We start from the raw sequence: 17,840 nt of genomic DNA, 5'->3' as shown, positions 1-17,840 counted from the left end.
AAAAATGAGGTAAAGTATCCAAGTAGTTTGGGTGGACTCTGATAGCACAAACAAGTCACAATTTGAACAAATGCAACGGCGATGGTGGAGAACATGTCAAAGCACACATACATAGGTAGAAAGTACATTAACTGAACTAGTGAACCTGTTATGGCTGATGGCACTTCTAATTAAAAGGAAACCATCGAATAACATGCATAGTTCAAATAGTAAGCAAAACAGAATTATAAACATGACATGCCTAATTGACTAAAACATTTATATGAATCTATAATTCTTTGAAGAGACAGGGTTCTATAATAAGAGTGAAAAAACAGTGCCATAGAGGTTGTAACATATCATATGATATCATATGATACGCTATGACACAACACTTTTCAAGGCAAGAACTGGCATGATAAAGGTGTATCATTATATATGTATCATATGACACACATTGTATGAACACCACAACAAGGGTGTATTTTATGGTACCGATACTGCCAAAAAACTATGTTTTCTGGTAATACTTTGAAAAAAAAGTGATTTTCTCAGAAAAATGGGAAAACCTCAATTGTATGAAACGAAAAAAATAAGAATATATATATATATATAATCAGTCACAGATACCACCGATATTTTGAAAATATCACGACATTAATGCTGAAAATTGGAAAAACGATATTAAAGGTAAAATATCATGATATTTTCAAAATATTGGAAATTTATATATATATATATATATATATATATATATATATATTGCAATATTATCACGATATTATTGTGAATGCAGCACAGCAATGGTGTTTTTTCAAAACACTTGGTGTAAGGGTATTTTAGGATTTTTTTTAAAAAAGGAGATACGTATGTCTTTACTAATTTTTTAATAGGTTAGTTTGGGTATAAAGTTTATACCTTTTTTACTTTTTTTAGGGTTTCGTGTCACCTTTTAAGAAAGAAAGAGAAAGAAAGAAAAAGAAGTTGCTTCGTCTCCTCGAGTTCCAGCCTCCTAGAGCCTGCTTTGTCTCCTCCAGTTCCAGCCTCCTCGAGATCCAGTCAACGTAAACAGAGAAAGAAAGAAAGAAAGAAAGAAGAGAAAGAGAAAGAGGAAGGGAAGGAAGGAAGGAAAAAAAGAAAGAAAGAAAAGGGAAAGAAGGAAAAAAAGGAGGAAGGAAGAGGGAAAGGGGGCTTTACATTTATTTTTCATTTTTTTTTATTTATTTTTTTCATTTTATTTTTTAAATTCCAAGATTTTGCTAAGATTTATTAGAAAACCGATAATATCCCAATATTATACCTCACCAAGATATTGCCGATACCGATATTTGTGACTATGATTATATATATATATATATAGTGAGAGAGAGAGAGTAATGGTTATGTTATAAAAGATATAAGCAAAAGCTAATGAGGATGGGAGGGAAGGTCCCCTCCCATCTCTATTTTCATATTCTTGTGATATTTCTCACGTGGGGTTGACATGTGAACGGTACCCTTTGAATGTTAAGGTCATTTTTTTAGTTTTAAAAGAAGGATAAAGGGACAAAATTTCCCTAAAAGTACTTTATCACTGTCATTAGGATATGAAAGTCAGGATAAATTCCCGCTAATATTAAAATATATATAAAACAAGTGATTTTTAAAATCTCATGATATTATCGAGATTATAAAGGCTTATGAATATAGCGCAAGATTTTCAAATGCTCGGTGATATTGGTGACTGTACAAAGAACACACAGAGGTTTCAAATAAAATGGGAAAAGTGATGAATGAAATAATCACCCCCTTCTAAAACAGCTCACAGACTTTCAGACAAACATAATTAAGTGGTTTCCAATTTCTGTTCCTACAAAGAAAAAAATCAAACAAAATTTACAAACAAGAGCAAATTAGGAAGTACTTTCACATACTGGTATTATGCATTTCCACTCATCAAGTTTGGTGAGGTCAAGTGCATAAAGATCATTCAAAGTAATCTCTTGATCTCTGACCTCCATCATGCCACCATAGACATACAGTGTATCTCTTCCAACAGCCATGCAAGCATTGATACGTCCGCATGGCTTTAGTTTCTGTAATCCAGATGGGTTCTATTAGATAAGTTGAAAATTAAATCACATAATGCAGAAAGGCTTTGTTAAGGAAAACTAACAACCTCTGTTGCGATTGGGGTCTCCAGATCAGAAACCATGTTCTGCTTCTCATCACACTCTTCACTCATACTGAAGCAGGAATCCTTTTCAACCAAACTATTATGAGACAGAAGATGAGATATTTCCTGAATATGCTCTTCAGTTTCATGCCCATTGTTATATTCATTGAAATCTGAGGTGCTTTCATTGGGTTCAGAGCGTCCAATGTCATCATAGCCACTTTTATTGCCATGAGAGTCACAATTGGATTGCTGTTCAATCCTCCTACCACCCTTCATCTAAAAAAATGGTCATATTGTATCAGCAACAGAAAATTACTCTAAAATGAGCTACTTATTTTTCATGTCCAAAAACTAGAAAGAAAACACAAAAAACACCACCATGTGTAGCTATGGTAATACTGTATCAGATAGACTTCTTTGGCTGCCATCTCAGTCATAGGCATGGGGTGCAGGTATTGGATATGACACGGATACAAAGGTATGATGTGAAAATTTCTAAAAAGATGGGGTATGCGGTCACACACACACACACACACACACACACACACACACATATAGGGTAACATTTGCTAATGTTGACCTGAACGTCCAAATGATCTGGAAATCAAATGTGCGGGTCGTGTTGACCCAACCAGACCTCATGGATGGATTCAGTATGGTCCAAATGCTAGGAACCGGCTTTTGGATCATGTGTTTTTGGCAAAAAACATGATTTTATCAGCTGAGAAAATATTGCCCATTGTAGGCCATTGATTTTTCACGGCTCATAAAATCGTGCCTACATATCGTAATGGGACGATCTAAGAAACGATTTCCACTAACCTAAACATGTAGATCATATCTCTAAGGTTAGTTTCATGAAAAACAAAAAATAAAAATAAAAAAATGAAAAAGAAAACTCAATTGTAGGTAATGGCGACATGAGCCATAGAATATGGTATTGTAGGAAAGATATATAAAGGGTCTTTGATGACATTATAATATAGTAGTACTACCTTATCTTTGGTTGATTTGTCCTTCCGAAGCTCCAAAGGGTACCTGCAAATAGATATTTTGAGAAGAAATGCCTTGAGATGAAACATGAAGCACAGATGTTCAAGGATTCCATTTCATCAGTTGCAGGTTTTTGTAAAAATTCGCAGACCATTAGAGCAAAACATTAGTGAACCTGGATCATACACAACATTCTTCAGTAGCTTATTGAAGCTTGAGAAATAAAGAGCTATCTGACATAGCAATTTACTTCTTTGGAAGTGAAAATATGAAACTTAACCCAGTTTGGAATACAAAGAATTAATTAAGCAGAAAAGAATGGTAACCATTATTATATATCCAGGTTGGATATTTGTACTAAAAAATATATGGGTAAAGGGAAAAAAAAAAGAATAATGGAATTGCAATAAAAGGAATCCAATAGTAAGAATTGTAGCATAGATAATGGAACACGGTTTTTCATTCATAAAAGACTTCAGAATTTTGCTTAAACATCCAAAAGACCAGTTCACTATACAAGCTTAGCTTCACTAGCAGAAATAAAGTAAAGGTTTAGCATGAAATACTAATCACTATTCATAACATCAATTTAATAAGAATTCAACAGACCATCGATGGTTATCCATCTGGAACCCGTACAGCTCATTCAGGAAGACACTCATAAGTGCATCATCTGAAAAAGCAACAGTCAACCAAGTTCCAGTTAATTGTGTGAAGGATAATGTGCACAAGGATCATCTTTTTGCTAAAGCAACATACTCAAATTTGAACAGAAATGACATGAAAGTTATAACACTGGCATATAACAGAAAAAGATAATATTTCTTTGTGCATTTAAAGAGCAATACTAAATTTTTAATGAACTAGCCAATACATGTACATATTCCTGATAAGTTGCTTTTTTAGTAGGGATCTTCAGTATGCAAGTAAACAACGATCTTTTCAGCAGCTATCTGAGTTTCTCAATCTCTTCATTTGTACAATTTAGTTGATTGTATACAACAAATGTTAAGCAAGCCTGCCCAATATTAATGCCCGCTTTAAGTTAGGCCATTGTGAAAGCAAGTTTCTTTAGCATCACTAAAAATGTTCATGCACTTATCAGCCTATCAAACCATCAGATACACACATAAACCAGTGCACAAACATGGAACATACACTACAAGGATACCACTAGATAGACAACACTCTTATCTTTTACACTCCCATGTCACAAAGACATGAACATGAATATAGTATATGATGCAGACAAGCTTTGTATGACATGAGAGTATTGTAAAACTAAGAGACTGAGATGGCCATACAACACACACACACGCACACTCAGGATAAATATTTTCTACAGTTGTTTCTACATACAATCTAGTAAAAACAAGATATTTTTCAACTTTTTGAAATTTTTTTTGTAGATCTAACCCTACAGATGTGATCTGCATAGTTTATTTAGTAAAAAGAATAGGTTTTGGACCATGTGTTTGCAACATGTAAGCAAGTTTTTTAAGGGCATCAAAGATTAACAGCACATAATGTGCCAAAATTTCATGAACTAAAAAATCATATTTAGATGTCAAAAAAATATGATCCAAGGTGTGTCTCTTAGCAAACAAAACATGTTGAACACATCTATAAGGTCAGGCTGAGTGGATACAACTATTGTTTTCCAACTAGATTGGATATACTGTAGACAGTAAAAAATATTTATCCATATATATGTATGTATGTATGTATAGGAGCCCTAGTGATCCAATTAATGTCCAATCTAACTGATCTTGTAAAAGTTCATTCATGGCCATGTCTATGTTGTTAAGATGTATGTCTTGTTGGGTATGTATTTACACACCAAGTATACCTAGATGTACTTGGTATATCCTTTTGTATATTTTTTTTAATTTCGTTTTTTATTTTAAGTATATCATTGGTATACCTATCAAGTGTAGCCTAGGTATTGTATAGGTTGAGTATACTTAAGGTATGCCATTAGGGGTAGAATAGGAATTTTACTTTATATATTTCCTAGCCGTTACTTAAATGACTATTTTTTGTTCTTTATTTTTATTTCTCTTATTTTATTGTTTTTGGTCAAATTATGCTGACCAATCTAGTTGTTGGACCTCTCCCAACTAGCCGTTGGGCTAGTCCCTCCTATTTCTTCATCTTCCTCTCTTATATATATGGGTAGGTGTGTGACTTGTAATGTGAGAGAGTAATGGGTAGTTTAGGTGTGTGTATGAGTATGTTTGTAGTTGAGGTTTTTCTTGTATATTTTTGTTTACTTCACATCAATAAAATATTTAATTTTTTTTATCGTGTTTCTTCTCTTGTATTTGCATGGCCTATTGTATCTAACCAAATGCATTTTTATAATGCATTTGGATTTTTCATCTATGTTGTTACTTTTAGTTTCTTGTGTCTCGAGTTCCGTACCATTTTGTGACATTGTATCAGAGCCAAGATATAATCATCTTGGTATTTGGCTTTTGGGGTAGATTTGAGATCCTTTGCTGGAGTATGTTTTTCGTGAGGAATCTTGATCGAGGCATGGCTTGGATCAAAGGGAATCTTGATCCGGCATGTATTTTTAAAACTTTATATGTGTTTAATTTTGCTTATGTTGCCAATCTCACGCATTATGTACATGAAAGCACTTTTTTATGGATTTTTAAGAAATTTATTGGAAATTGTTTGTTGTTCCTTTATAACTATTTTGAATTATTCTTTGATTCTTGATTGATTATAAGTGCATATTTTAGCTCGTTGGAATCATATGGTTTCTTGTTTTGTCTCCTTTTAAGATTTCAAAAATGTATTTTGTTTTTGTTCTAAACTTGGACTTAATTAAACTCATATTAGTATTGTTTTTCAATCTTGTTAAATATTTAAATATGATTTAAAATGTTTATTTTAATTTTGTATAATGGTTTTGTGTGTTATTCACATGTGTGATCTTATCATATCTTGCTTAACTTGTGTTTGAATTTTCTTTTATTTGATATGCTCTTATGTGAAACCCAGATACTTTTTTGAGTACTTGAGAAGTATTAAGGTTGTACGTGGTTGTTTCTTTGTGATCATGAGTATTTTGTTATTTCTTGGAATTTTGAGTTTGTATACATGATTTTTCCTTATTGATTTATGATCTTTGTGCATGTGTTATTCTCTTATATTTTACATACACATTAATGAATGAATGATTCTGTTTATTCATGCATGAGGTTTTAAGCATGTTTTATTCATTCATGACTTGTTTTTTATGAAAATTATGCACTCATCTTTATGAAGTTTATGTTGAACTCTTCTATGAGATTTATGAATGAATATTTTATGCATTTTGTGAGAATAATAAAATTAATATTTTTACTTTGTGTGTGATCTCTCTTGCCCTTGGTGGCTTGTACTCTTTTGACTTATTAACTTGTGTTTATGGCCTTAATAGTTTTGTAAGTGTACTTATTGCACTAGAGGGATTACATGATTAGTATATCATGATCATTAGTAAAATATTATTTTTTAACATGCATTGTGAGGGCTCTCTTTGGAGATCTTAGTGGCTTTTGTGCCTTGTGGTTGTGCTGTTTCTTGGACTTGTGTCCCTTTAGTGAACATCATCTTACATGTTTTTACATTGTGTATTGCCTCACATGGGCATTTAAGCGCGATGCTTGTAACTTGTCATATGATTGCAACTCAATTTATTGCATGGATTTGCTAAACTTCTTTGAGGTTCCAAACTCTTGTTATTTGATTTGATTTGAAACTTTTATTTGCAAATCAGTTTTTGCTAGTTTCATCCTTTGGAAAGAGATGTCTAAGGTTTTCCTATTGCCTCTTGGTTTTGGCTTAGTCCATCACTTTTTATTTGATGCATCCATTATTTTCCCTTTGGCCTTTTGAGGTATGTTGTGTACACCTCATTTTTTTTGTGGAGCCAGAGATAGTCGATTGTTGAGGATGAGTTGTGTGCACCTTGAAATTGTCAGTTTAGATTGTCGGTTTATGAGTGTAATGTTGGCACTCAGTTTGGTTCTAACTAATAGTTATTCGATCTTTGGTTTTGTGAGTGTGTTGTATCACTCATTTGCTTATTTGGCCCTTGTTATTATGTTAGATGCTTGCATTGATCTTTATCTGCTTATGACCATATTGATTCCTATGAATTAAATCTCATAATATTGCTTTTGCCTTAATTTGAATATTATTTTTTAAATCTTCTTGTTTTTTTTCTTTGTTGATAATAGTTTATGTTTATTACAGCATCTTTAGCTCCTCTTGTTTTCCACCCTTCCCTCTTATTTGAGTGACCTTTTTCTTTGGACAAGGAATCTTGTTTATTAGTTTTACAACCATATGTGTGATGAGTTATGTGCACTCGTAGTTGATTGTGTTTTTTACAGTTTTACAATCATTTGTGAGGTGAGGTGTGTGCACCTCTTGTGGTTGTAGCTGGTGTTTATCGCCAGTTTAGATAACCGGTATTGTTGGTGCATGGTCACTGGTATGTTATTGCTAACATTTGTTTTGTATCGCTTGTCCTATGCACTCATATTTTGAGATTGTGGAGTTGGAGGTCTATGATGTGATTGCTTATGGTGACCAAACTATTATTGGGATTTGCAAAAAAAAATTGCCTTCTCTTATAATGTCTATTGTATTGTATTGGGGTTTTCTACAAGCTTTTCATATACTTTTTAAACTTTTTCGCTGCCCTTTTACCCTTTTCATGGGAAATGGCTATTTTTTAATACTCCATTAAAATGCATTATACATGCCTCATTTGCATAAATTGATATTGAATGAATTTATATTGATATTGCTATTGAAAATTATAGTGTTGTGATCCTTTCAACTCTTGCATCTTCTTGAGACATTGTAGTCTTGCTCTTATATAATTATTACTCATTGTCAATCTGATATAGTTGTTTAAAATTGTTTTATATCTTCGTATAAAATGTTCATCTAAATATTGTTTGAGCATGCTTGCCTCTTGGTAGTCTACTGATATGTGATTGTTTTTTATCTCTAGTCATTTGATATTATTTTTCACCTTTGGAGATACATTGATCTAGTGAATATGGAAATTTGACTTATTGTGTTTTTGAAAAAATGATTTTGGGAATATGGATACTTGTCTTGTTTTTGAAAATCGATTTCAAAATTACCCTAATATTTTGTGGTTCTTTCTAGATGGATTAACTGTCCTACTACAGGTGCTGCGACAACCTTTACCAAGTCTGAATGATTGTCGACCACCATCGTATTATTTTTTTAAATATTTTGGATTAAGTTTTCTATTATCTTTTCATGATTTAAATTATTGCTATTATTTTGGTTTCAATAATTATTTTTAAAATGTTTTCTAAATAGATTTTCTCATGATTGTGTTTTATATTACTTATTGTATCTTCTATATATTGTATTTCTTTATGTGCTTGATCATTCTCTCTCCATATGTATATATATCTAATATCATCAGTATCTATTATGTCTTTACAAAATTACATCTCTCTCTCTCTCTCTCTCTCTCTCTCTATATATATATATATATATATATATATATATATATATATATTGTGTTATAGTCTCTTTGTTGCAGTTGTTGCTTTGGGTTGCTTCCTCATTACAGGATAAGGGAAGCCGTGAATTAAGCCAAAGTTCCATGGAGATTTGAAGATTAATTCCCATGATGATTTAAGGTTAAAGAGGCCTTCAAACTTGAAGATCTCATCTTGAAGATTATTTATGGAGGCATTTGAATACTTATCCTTGTATTTTTTTGCAAACTTTCAGTTACTCACCATAAGTTTGAGGGGGTGTTAAGATATATGTATTGCTGGATATGTATTTACATACCAAAGTATACCTAGGTGCACTTGGTATATCCTTTCTCTTTGTATATTTTATTAAATTTCCTTTTGTATTCTAGGTATATCTTTGGTATACTTATAAAGTGTAGCCTAGGTATTATATAGGTTGAGTATACTTAAGGTATGCCATTAGCAGTATAATAGGAATTTTACTTTATTTATTTCCTAGTCATTACTTAAATGACTTTTTTGTTCTTTATTTGTATTTCTCATTTTTTATTGTTTTTGGTCAAATTATGTTGACCAATCTAGCCATTGTGTACCGTGGTGTATGTTGTTTGCTGATGATATTGTTTTGATTGATGAGTCTAGAGCTGGGGTTAATGCTAAGTTAGAATTATGGAGACAGACATTGGAAGCTAGAGGTTTTAAGTTGAGTAAGAGTAAGACTGAATATATGGAATGTCGGTTTAGTAAGCAACGAAGTAGTGATGGGAGTGTAGTGAAGCTTGGTGAGCAAGATATACCGGTGAATGATTATTTCAAATATTTGGGATCCATCATTCAAATGTATGGAGAAATTGATGGAGATGTAAATCATAGGATAAAGGTTGGGTGGATGAAATGGAAAAGTGCTACTGGAGTGCTGTGCGATCGTAGAATGCCATTGCGGTTGAAGGGAAAGTTTTATAGGACGACTATTAGACCCGCTTTACTATATGGTACAGAATGTTGGGCTGCCAAGAGACATCATATTCAAAAAATGAGTGTAGCTGAGATGCGGATGCTTAGATGGATGTGTGGAAATACAATAAAAGATAAGATTCGGAACGAAGAGATACGTAAGAAGGTAGGTGTTGCACCCATTGAAAATAAGATGCGAGAGAATCGTTTACGGTGGTTTGGACATATTCGGCGAAGGCCTAATGATGCTCCAGTTAGAAGGTTGGAGAAATGGGAAAATATATTAGTTAAAAGAGGTCGGGGTAGGCCTAGGAAGACTTGGATGGAGATGATAGGAAAGGATATGAATGCTTTGAACCTCACCGAGGACATGGCGTTGGATAGAAATGATTGGAGGAAAAGGATTCATGTGGAAGACCCAAAATGAATTTCTTTTTTGGTTCATATCGCTGACCCCAATTGTTTTGGGATGAAGGCGTAGTTGTTGTTGTTGTTGTTGTTGAATCTAGCCATTGGGCTAGTCCCTCCTTTTTCTCCCTCTTCCTCTCTTATATATATGGTAGGTGTGTGCCTTGTAATCTGAGAGAGTGATGAGTAGATTAAGTGTTTGTATGAGTGTGTTTGTAGTGAGGTTTTTCTTATATATTTTTGTTTATTTCACATCAATAAATATATATATATATATATCTTGTTTCTTCTCTTGTATTTGCATGGCCTATTGTATCTAGCCAAATGCATTTTTATAATGCATTTGGATCCATCTATGTTATTTTTAGTTTCTTATGTCTTGGATTCCGTGCCATTTCGTGACATGTCACAAAGAAAAAGACTAACAGAACATGAGCTTTAAAAGTTTAGCAATTACAATATTTGTCAGGTAAATAACATGCCTGGAAGACAAAAAGAAATGAACCACAAGAAGTGAGTGCAACTGGCAATAAAAATGACTGGAATCACACATTTTGTGACATCTAATTGCTCACCTTCAACTTCCATGTCTACTACACCGCCAAAAAGTACAGCTCGTTTCTTATGCACACATATAGAAAAACCAGCACGGGGACCAGGAGGTAGCCCAACCTTCTTAATCTATTATCAAAGAAAACATGATCACGTACATCAATACCACAATTTCCACATCCCTTAATTTGTCAGTTTTTGTAAGTATTTGGATGAAAACCAGCACAAAAAAAAAATTAGATGTCTCAAACATAGCATTAAGAATAATGAGCATGATAATAACCTACATAACATAGCCAAAGATAGCTTAAAAGAAAACCTCAAAAAAAAAACATGAACAAGGCCTTTAACCTTCTGGTCAACCTTGTATGAGGCCAAACTCTCAATTGGTATTTTAATCACATTGAAATGTGTGTGGATGAGAGCAATAATGGGACCAATGATCCGCCTGGGAAGTCCTTGTGTTGGCCCGCTTTTTGAATAAGAACTATCAAACATGTTTTGGGATGTTGATGAGAAGAAGGTTCAGGAATAAAGGTCTGACAGACACTGCCAGTGGTGGACACACATATAAGGGAAGACTCCCAAATAGCAGAGGCGGATATGTTAGTAGAAAAGGCAAGAATGCCTCAAAGGTTCTGATAAGAAGGTATCAAAGTAGCATTTGCTAAAACATGACCGCATGATAGTCAACTATGATGTAAGGTAAAGAAATACAAATCATCACTACCTTGTTCCATTCCCAGGTCTTTGGATCAAGCGACCACATGTCTGAATGAACAACTCCCTTCTCAGAGGCATTTTTATCTGATGATACAACTTTTGAATAACCACCATAAAGAAAAATCTGTATGTAAAGTCAATTAACTGTCTTGAGATTAAGAAATACTTGTTTTCATATTCCATCTTTCAAGAAAGATAAATTCATGAAAAGATTGTAGCTTATCTTTAGATCTAATTAGGTGAATCCAAGTAAAAGCAATCAAAGCAGCAACAATTGCTCTCAGATGCAAGATAACTCTGACCAACAATAACAGTGTAGACTAAAAAATTTCAAATGTTGACTGTGGAGATCAAGATGCTTATAGAGGAAACAAAAAAGCAGTTTAGTTCTTGAAGCAATACTAAGTAATGTAATATAGGAACAAAAATAAACAATTCGCAATATCTGAAGAACTAAAGCAATTAATATATAGAAGAATAAAAACAATGCAACTTTAAAACAATTGAGCCAGTATGGCACATAGTACAAGGCATGGAAAATCTCATCCTGCCTAAAAACAAAATCGTCATAAACAAGACAAGGATTTGGGCATAATAAAAAAGGTAGGCATCTGTGCTCTGTTTTTCACTATTCCAGAAAAGTTTTTCTTGTACCACCTGCACCATCAATAGAAAAGATCCCTAACTCTTTGTTGAAAATGGAGCTAATAATTAAATCAAATGCATAACATTAATCAGAATTTAATTCAGCATACGTTCTTAGCCACCACAATCGACGGCAGGTAAGAATTTTTCGAATATGACAGAGATGAAGGAAACTTCTTGCATGGGTATTTCAATGTAATGCATGTTTTAGTACTATATGCAATTTGAGACAATCATAACACAGAGAATTGGACCAACATGTAGAAGTTAAAAGAACAATGACTACAGAAAAAGGAGTTAAATTCAACTACTGTTGAAGTGATAAAAAGACCATATAATGCAGTCAGCAGATTTGACTAACCTCATCCTGGTAAACAAAAAATTGGAAGCCACTCCGAGGACTTGGCCACAAGCTCCCAGGCTTTGGTTTTATCTCTTGCCACTATAAGATACAAATACAAAAGACAAATTATTATATTTTGAAAAATGATACCATAAAATAGATAATAACAATTGAGAGAGAGGAACTTCACCTTGAACTGATCAAGATCAAAAACATGTAAATCGTTGTAATACCTGCAAAAAAAGACCAAATTATTAATTCTAGACTAAATTGAAATCTACGAAGAGACACTTACTCCATTACCAATCAAAACAAATATGTTGAATTTAGAGAAGTATACAATTCACTGATAATGAATGAATATGCATCCATTTTATTACATAAATGATGCATTTAAGTGTATTTTATTGGTTTACATTTCATGCTTATAATGTTTCAGGGTTAAAGAGGTCACGGTTCGAATCTTGCGGAATTCGGAGTTAAAACAAAGAAATTAGGATCGTTTTACGGTTTTGGACCGAATCCCAAAGCATTTCGGACCTGATCCAGTCCAAAACACATTAATTGGATCTTGGATCCGATACTAATGTGTTTAGCAACCCCTTAAGCCCAAACCCACTTCATAATTTTCAAAAACTCCTCTTGAATTTGCGTCAAACCCTCTTTTTGCAAAATCCAAGTAGTTAGGTATTAATTGTAATGAAGTGCCAAATGAGTGAAGTGAAATCTTCAAGAGCAAAACACGCACATACACAAGTAGCCACTAATGGGCAAAAATACAACACACCACAAAAGTGGTAAAAACACACAAAATAAAGTGAAAAAATATATTCCACTCAAGAGGGCTTCAAAGAAGCTTACATACAATGGGGGAGAACCCCTTTATTTATAGGCACAAGAAGAGGACCCTTGGAAGGGCTCCAAAGGGACGTTGGAGCCCTTCCAACGGTTACAAATGTGACCGTTGGAGGCTCCAACGTCTCTTAATGGGGGATTTTCCAAGGTAAAAGTAAAAAGAAAAGAAAAAGAAAAGGAAAAAAAGAAGGAAAAATATACATGGCATGAAATGGTAAAAAGATTATTTTACCCTTAAAGAAAAATATAAATATATATATTTATACATGTAGATAGACACATAGACATATATATATATATATATATATATGTGTGTGTGTGTATGTGTCGTGATCTATATATAAATATATATATATATATATATATATATATACACAATCATATTTTAACACCCCCCCCTCAAACACACGGAGAGATCACCGAGAGTTTGCTGAGAAGAAAGTAAAAGTGAAGCGATGGCAAAGCTTTGGTGAAGAAGTCTGCCAACTGATATTCGATAGGAACATATGGCAAGTGAATAGTGCCTCGGAGGAACTCATCCCGAACATAATGGCAGTCCATCTCAATGTGCTTGGTTCGTTCATGGAAGGTGTGATTGCAGGCAATGTAGATAGAGCTCTTGTTGCCGCAACACAGCTTCGAAGGAGTTGAGAATGAAACGCCCATATCTTTAAGCAGACTTCTTAACCATACAATCCCAGTAGTGGTAGTGGTCATCGCACGATATTCTGCCTCTGTAGAAGAGAGGGATACTTTCTGTTGCTTCTTACACCTCCATGAAATAAGTGACTCTCCAAGAAATACACAATAACCTGTGGCGGAAATACGATCATCGGGGTTACCACCCCAATCAGAGTCAATATAAGCAAGTAAAGTAAGAAGTGAAGAAGAGGGTAAGAATAATCCTTTAGTTACGGTGTTCTTCAAATATCTGATAATTCTCATGACTGTAGCCATGTGAATGTTAGAAGGAGCAGTCTGAAATTGGCTTGCACTATGAACCGCATGAGAAATGGTCGGCCTGGTGATAGATAAATATGTTAGAGACCCAATCAACTATCGATAAGGCGTGGGATCTTCTAAAGGAGTGTCATCACTAACTCTCATCTTGGTGTTGATCATTTCTGGAGTCTCCACTGTTTTGTCATCCGTGAGCCCAGACTGAGCAATGATATCGGAGGCAAGCTTCATTTGGGAGAGGACATACCCTTTAGGGGAATATGCAACTTCAATACCTAAAAATACCTTAGAAAACCAAGGTCAGACATATCAAAATTTTCTTTCAAAATATTCTTAATAAGATCAATACCTTTTTTGTCATTACTTGTGATAATTATGTCATCAGCATAAAGCAACAAGATTGTTATCTTTTCATTAGAAGTTTTAACAAACAAAGCAATATCGGTATAACAAGAAGAAAAACCACTATCAAGAACTACTTTGCTAAAAAGATCATACCAAGCTTTTGATGCTTGTTTGAGACCATAGAGAGTTTTGTTTAACTTTAGAATATTTCTTTTACCAATTTCAAGACCTGACGGAGGATCCATAAGGACTTCTTCACATAAGGTTCCATTTAAAAAGGCATTTTTAACATCAAGTTGATAAATTGGTCATTGTTTAATAGAAGCTAAGTCAATTAATGTTCATACACTAGTCATTCTAGCAACTGGAGCAAAGGTCCCTTCATAATCTATCACATATTCTTGGGTGTAACCTTTTGCAACCAAACGAGCTTTGTATCTTTAAAGGGATCCATCACATTTGGTTTTGACTTTATATACCCATCTACACCCAATAGCCTTTTTTCCTAATGGTTGATGAATAATGCTCTAAGTTTGGGCTTTGGTAAGAGCTTCTAATTCAATTCTCATTGCTTCAATCCAATGAGGATGATCCTTAGCTTCTTTATAAGAGGTAAACTCATGATACGAATGTATCATCATGAGGCAGGTTCTATAATTGGGTGAAAAAAATTCATAAGATACAAATTTTTGTGGTGGCCTACTATTACGAGAAGACATTCTAGGTTGGTTGTCATCAATAGATTCTTCTAAGTTTTAAGAATATCTTTCAAGGGTCGATTGATGTTCATTTCCTAACCGCCGGGTATATACATTTAAATAATTAGGGTTTTCATTTTGAAAAACCTCATCATGTTGAGGTATGTCATTATGATGTAAACTCCCATCACAAGTATTATCACAAATAGTTGTATCTAGGGACTCAATTCTAGGATCTAAATCAAATAGGAATGAATAATCAATGTCTTCTTTAGATGTGTGAATATCAAAACCATTTTGATCCTCAAGAAAGTTTACATTTCTTGACACATAGAGTTTATTGTTTTGAAAATCATAGCATCTATAACCTTTTTTATTTTCACCATAGCCAATGAATGCATATTCAAGGGCCTTTGGTGATAATTTGTCATGTCCTTGAACAAGCACAAAGCATTTACATCCAAAAATCCTTAGTCTATTAAAATCGGGAGTAATTTTGAACAATTTTTCAAAAGGTGATACATTCTTTAATAAAGAGGAGGGCATACGATTGATAAGATATGTTGCGGTAAGAAGAGCTTCGGCCAAAAAAAAATTATGAACATTTTTAAAGACAAGAAGTGTTATTGTGGTTTCAATTAAGTGTCTATGTTTTCTTTCCGCAAGGCCATTTTGTTGCGGAGTTTTAGGAAAAGAACGTTGATGTAAAATTCTATTTGATTTAAAATAATTTTGAAAATCTCTAGACATGTACTCCCCTCCATTATCGGATCTAAATATAACTATATTGTGTTGAAATTGATTTTGAATAAGAACATGAAATTCTTTAAAAATATTGAAGACATCGGATTTGTTTTTAATAATATATACCCATGTATATCTAGAAAAGTCATCAATAAAGGTAACATAATAGGAATATCCCCCTTTGGACATAACGAGTGTCGGCCCCCATACATCGGAATGCACAAGTTCAAAAGATCTTTTTGACACAAAATTACTATGCGAATACGAAAGCGTTGAATCTTTCCAAAAATACAATCATTACATGTAAATGTATTTGTATTACAAAATTTTTTCAAAGAAGGAGAGAGATACAACTTGGACATACTAGGATGTCCAAGCCTCTTATGCCAAGTCTCAATATCTTTAGATTAAACATGATTACAAAATGATTTAGATGGCAAAAACAAAAAATCCATATAGTAAAGATCTCATATTCTATGGTCTTGCCCAATCCACTTCTCAGACCGGAGATCTTGCACATAGCAATGGGTTGGTGAAAAAGAGACATTACATTCAAAATCGGTAATTTAAGAAACGGAAAAAAGATTTAAATTGAGTTTTGGAATAATTCGGATTTTGGGAACAAAAAATTCTTTGTTTTGGTCATTAGTTTTCTCAAGGTTTCCAATGCCTTCAACATCCAAGGATGTTCCATCGGCGATTGAAACATATGATTTAAATTTGTTAAAACTTGGTTTTGATAAAAGTGATGCATTTGGGGTCATATTAAAGGAGGCACCCGAGTCAAGGATCCAAGAAGTCATACCCGGAAAAGAGGAAATGGCGGCACCAGAAGTGGAAGGCAAAGAAGATGATGTAGAGGAGTTCATCTTTATGAATTGTTGAAGAGTTTCGATAAGATGCGCAATGGACTCCTTTATGTCTCCATCCTTCTTTGAATCTTCATTTGTATTGGGAGGAATTTCACCAACGGAAGCAACCTTCCTTTTGAATTTAAGGCAATCCGGGCGAATATAACCCGATTCATTACAATTATGACAAATAATCTTTATTCCTCCACCACCATTATTCTTACAAAAATGGGGTGGTTTATACGATCTAACATTATTGTCGGGTCTAGATACGGCATAAACTTCATCAACATCTCTTTTCAAGGCCAAACGGGTTTCTTCTTGACATAAGTCGGCCAAAATATCACTTAGAGGAGTAGAAGGCCTATGAAGTAGGGATCCTCTAAGTTGCTCAAATTCGGGACGAAGCCCATGAATAAATTGAAAGAATCTTTCTTTCTCTATTTTCTCTTGCCTCATGGCAATAGCACTTCCTTCCCATTGAGGTTCAAGGAGAACAAGTTCATCCCACAAAGAATATAGAGCACTATAATAGTCCCTAATACTCATGTCACCTTTTTGGTTTCTCTTACCTTTTCTTGTAAAAAGAAATGTCTAGCAAGGTCTCTTTGCGTGTACATTCCTTTCATAAAGAACCAAGCTTCATTGGCCTTCTTAAACTTCGCAAGATTTGCGCAAATCTTTAAATCCACATTATTCATCAACCATGGTAGAATTTTAGCATGTTCACTTTCCCAATCCTTCATTTTTTAAAAGAAGTCAAGAATGACCTTCTCTTTTTCTTTTTCATTCAAAGCTTTTTCCTCAATGCCTTCAAACTTAGTTAATTTCAATTGAGGTTCCGGAATGGTCCCACACACATACCCCCAAAGTTTTTTACCTTTGAGGTTATTCTCCATAGCGGCCGCCCACATTCGGTAATTGGTCCCATTCAATTTGAATGAGAGATCGATTTTTGCATCCTTGTCGACCATTTATAAAAGAAGTTTAAAGGCAAGAGAGAGGATAGATATTACTTGTCAAGTGAGATTCCGATGAAGCTTTCTTAACCTTGCTCTGATACCATGTAATGAAGTGTCAAATGAGTGAAGCGAAATCTTC

At 33.8% G+C, this 17,840-nt stretch overlaps 1 protein-coding gene across 1 annotated transcript in view; it reads right to left on the bottom strand.

The window, feature by feature from the left end:
• The window catches only part of LOC149829786 (Galactose oxidase/kelch repeat superfamily protein), a 95,717-nt gene that overhangs the window by 17,918 nt on the left and 59,959 nt on the right, over positions 1-17,840 (bottom strand). The window contains exons 8-15 of the mRNA XM_090015293.1: positions 12,477-12,519; positions 12,305-12,385; positions 11,306-11,422; positions 10,599-10,704; positions 3,740-3,803; positions 3,133-3,175; positions 2,138-2,413; positions 1,893-2,054 (exon numbers count right to left, since the gene is read on the bottom strand). Coding sequence (XP_089871419.1) covers positions 1,893-2,054; positions 2,138-2,413; positions 3,133-3,175; positions 3,740-3,803; positions 10,599-10,704; positions 11,306-11,422; positions 12,305-12,385; positions 12,477-12,519 — 892 coding nt within the window. The remainder of the gene's footprint in view (positions 1-1,892; positions 2,055-2,137; positions 2,414-3,132; positions 3,176-3,739; positions 3,804-10,598; positions 10,705-11,305; positions 11,423-12,304; positions 12,386-12,476; positions 12,520-17,840) is intronic.

This window comes from Nuphar pumila, chromosome 8, assembly GCF_984573655.1.
Source record: "Nuphar pumila chromosome 8, dmNupPumi1.hap1.1, whole genome shotgun sequence".
Classification (NCBI taxonomy): domain Eukaryota; kingdom Viridiplantae; phylum Streptophyta; class Magnoliopsida; order Nymphaeales; family Nymphaeaceae; genus Nuphar; species Nuphar pumila.
The sequence above is the reverse complement of the archived record's forward strand: the minus strand, read 5'-3'. Positions and strand labels throughout refer to the sequence as shown.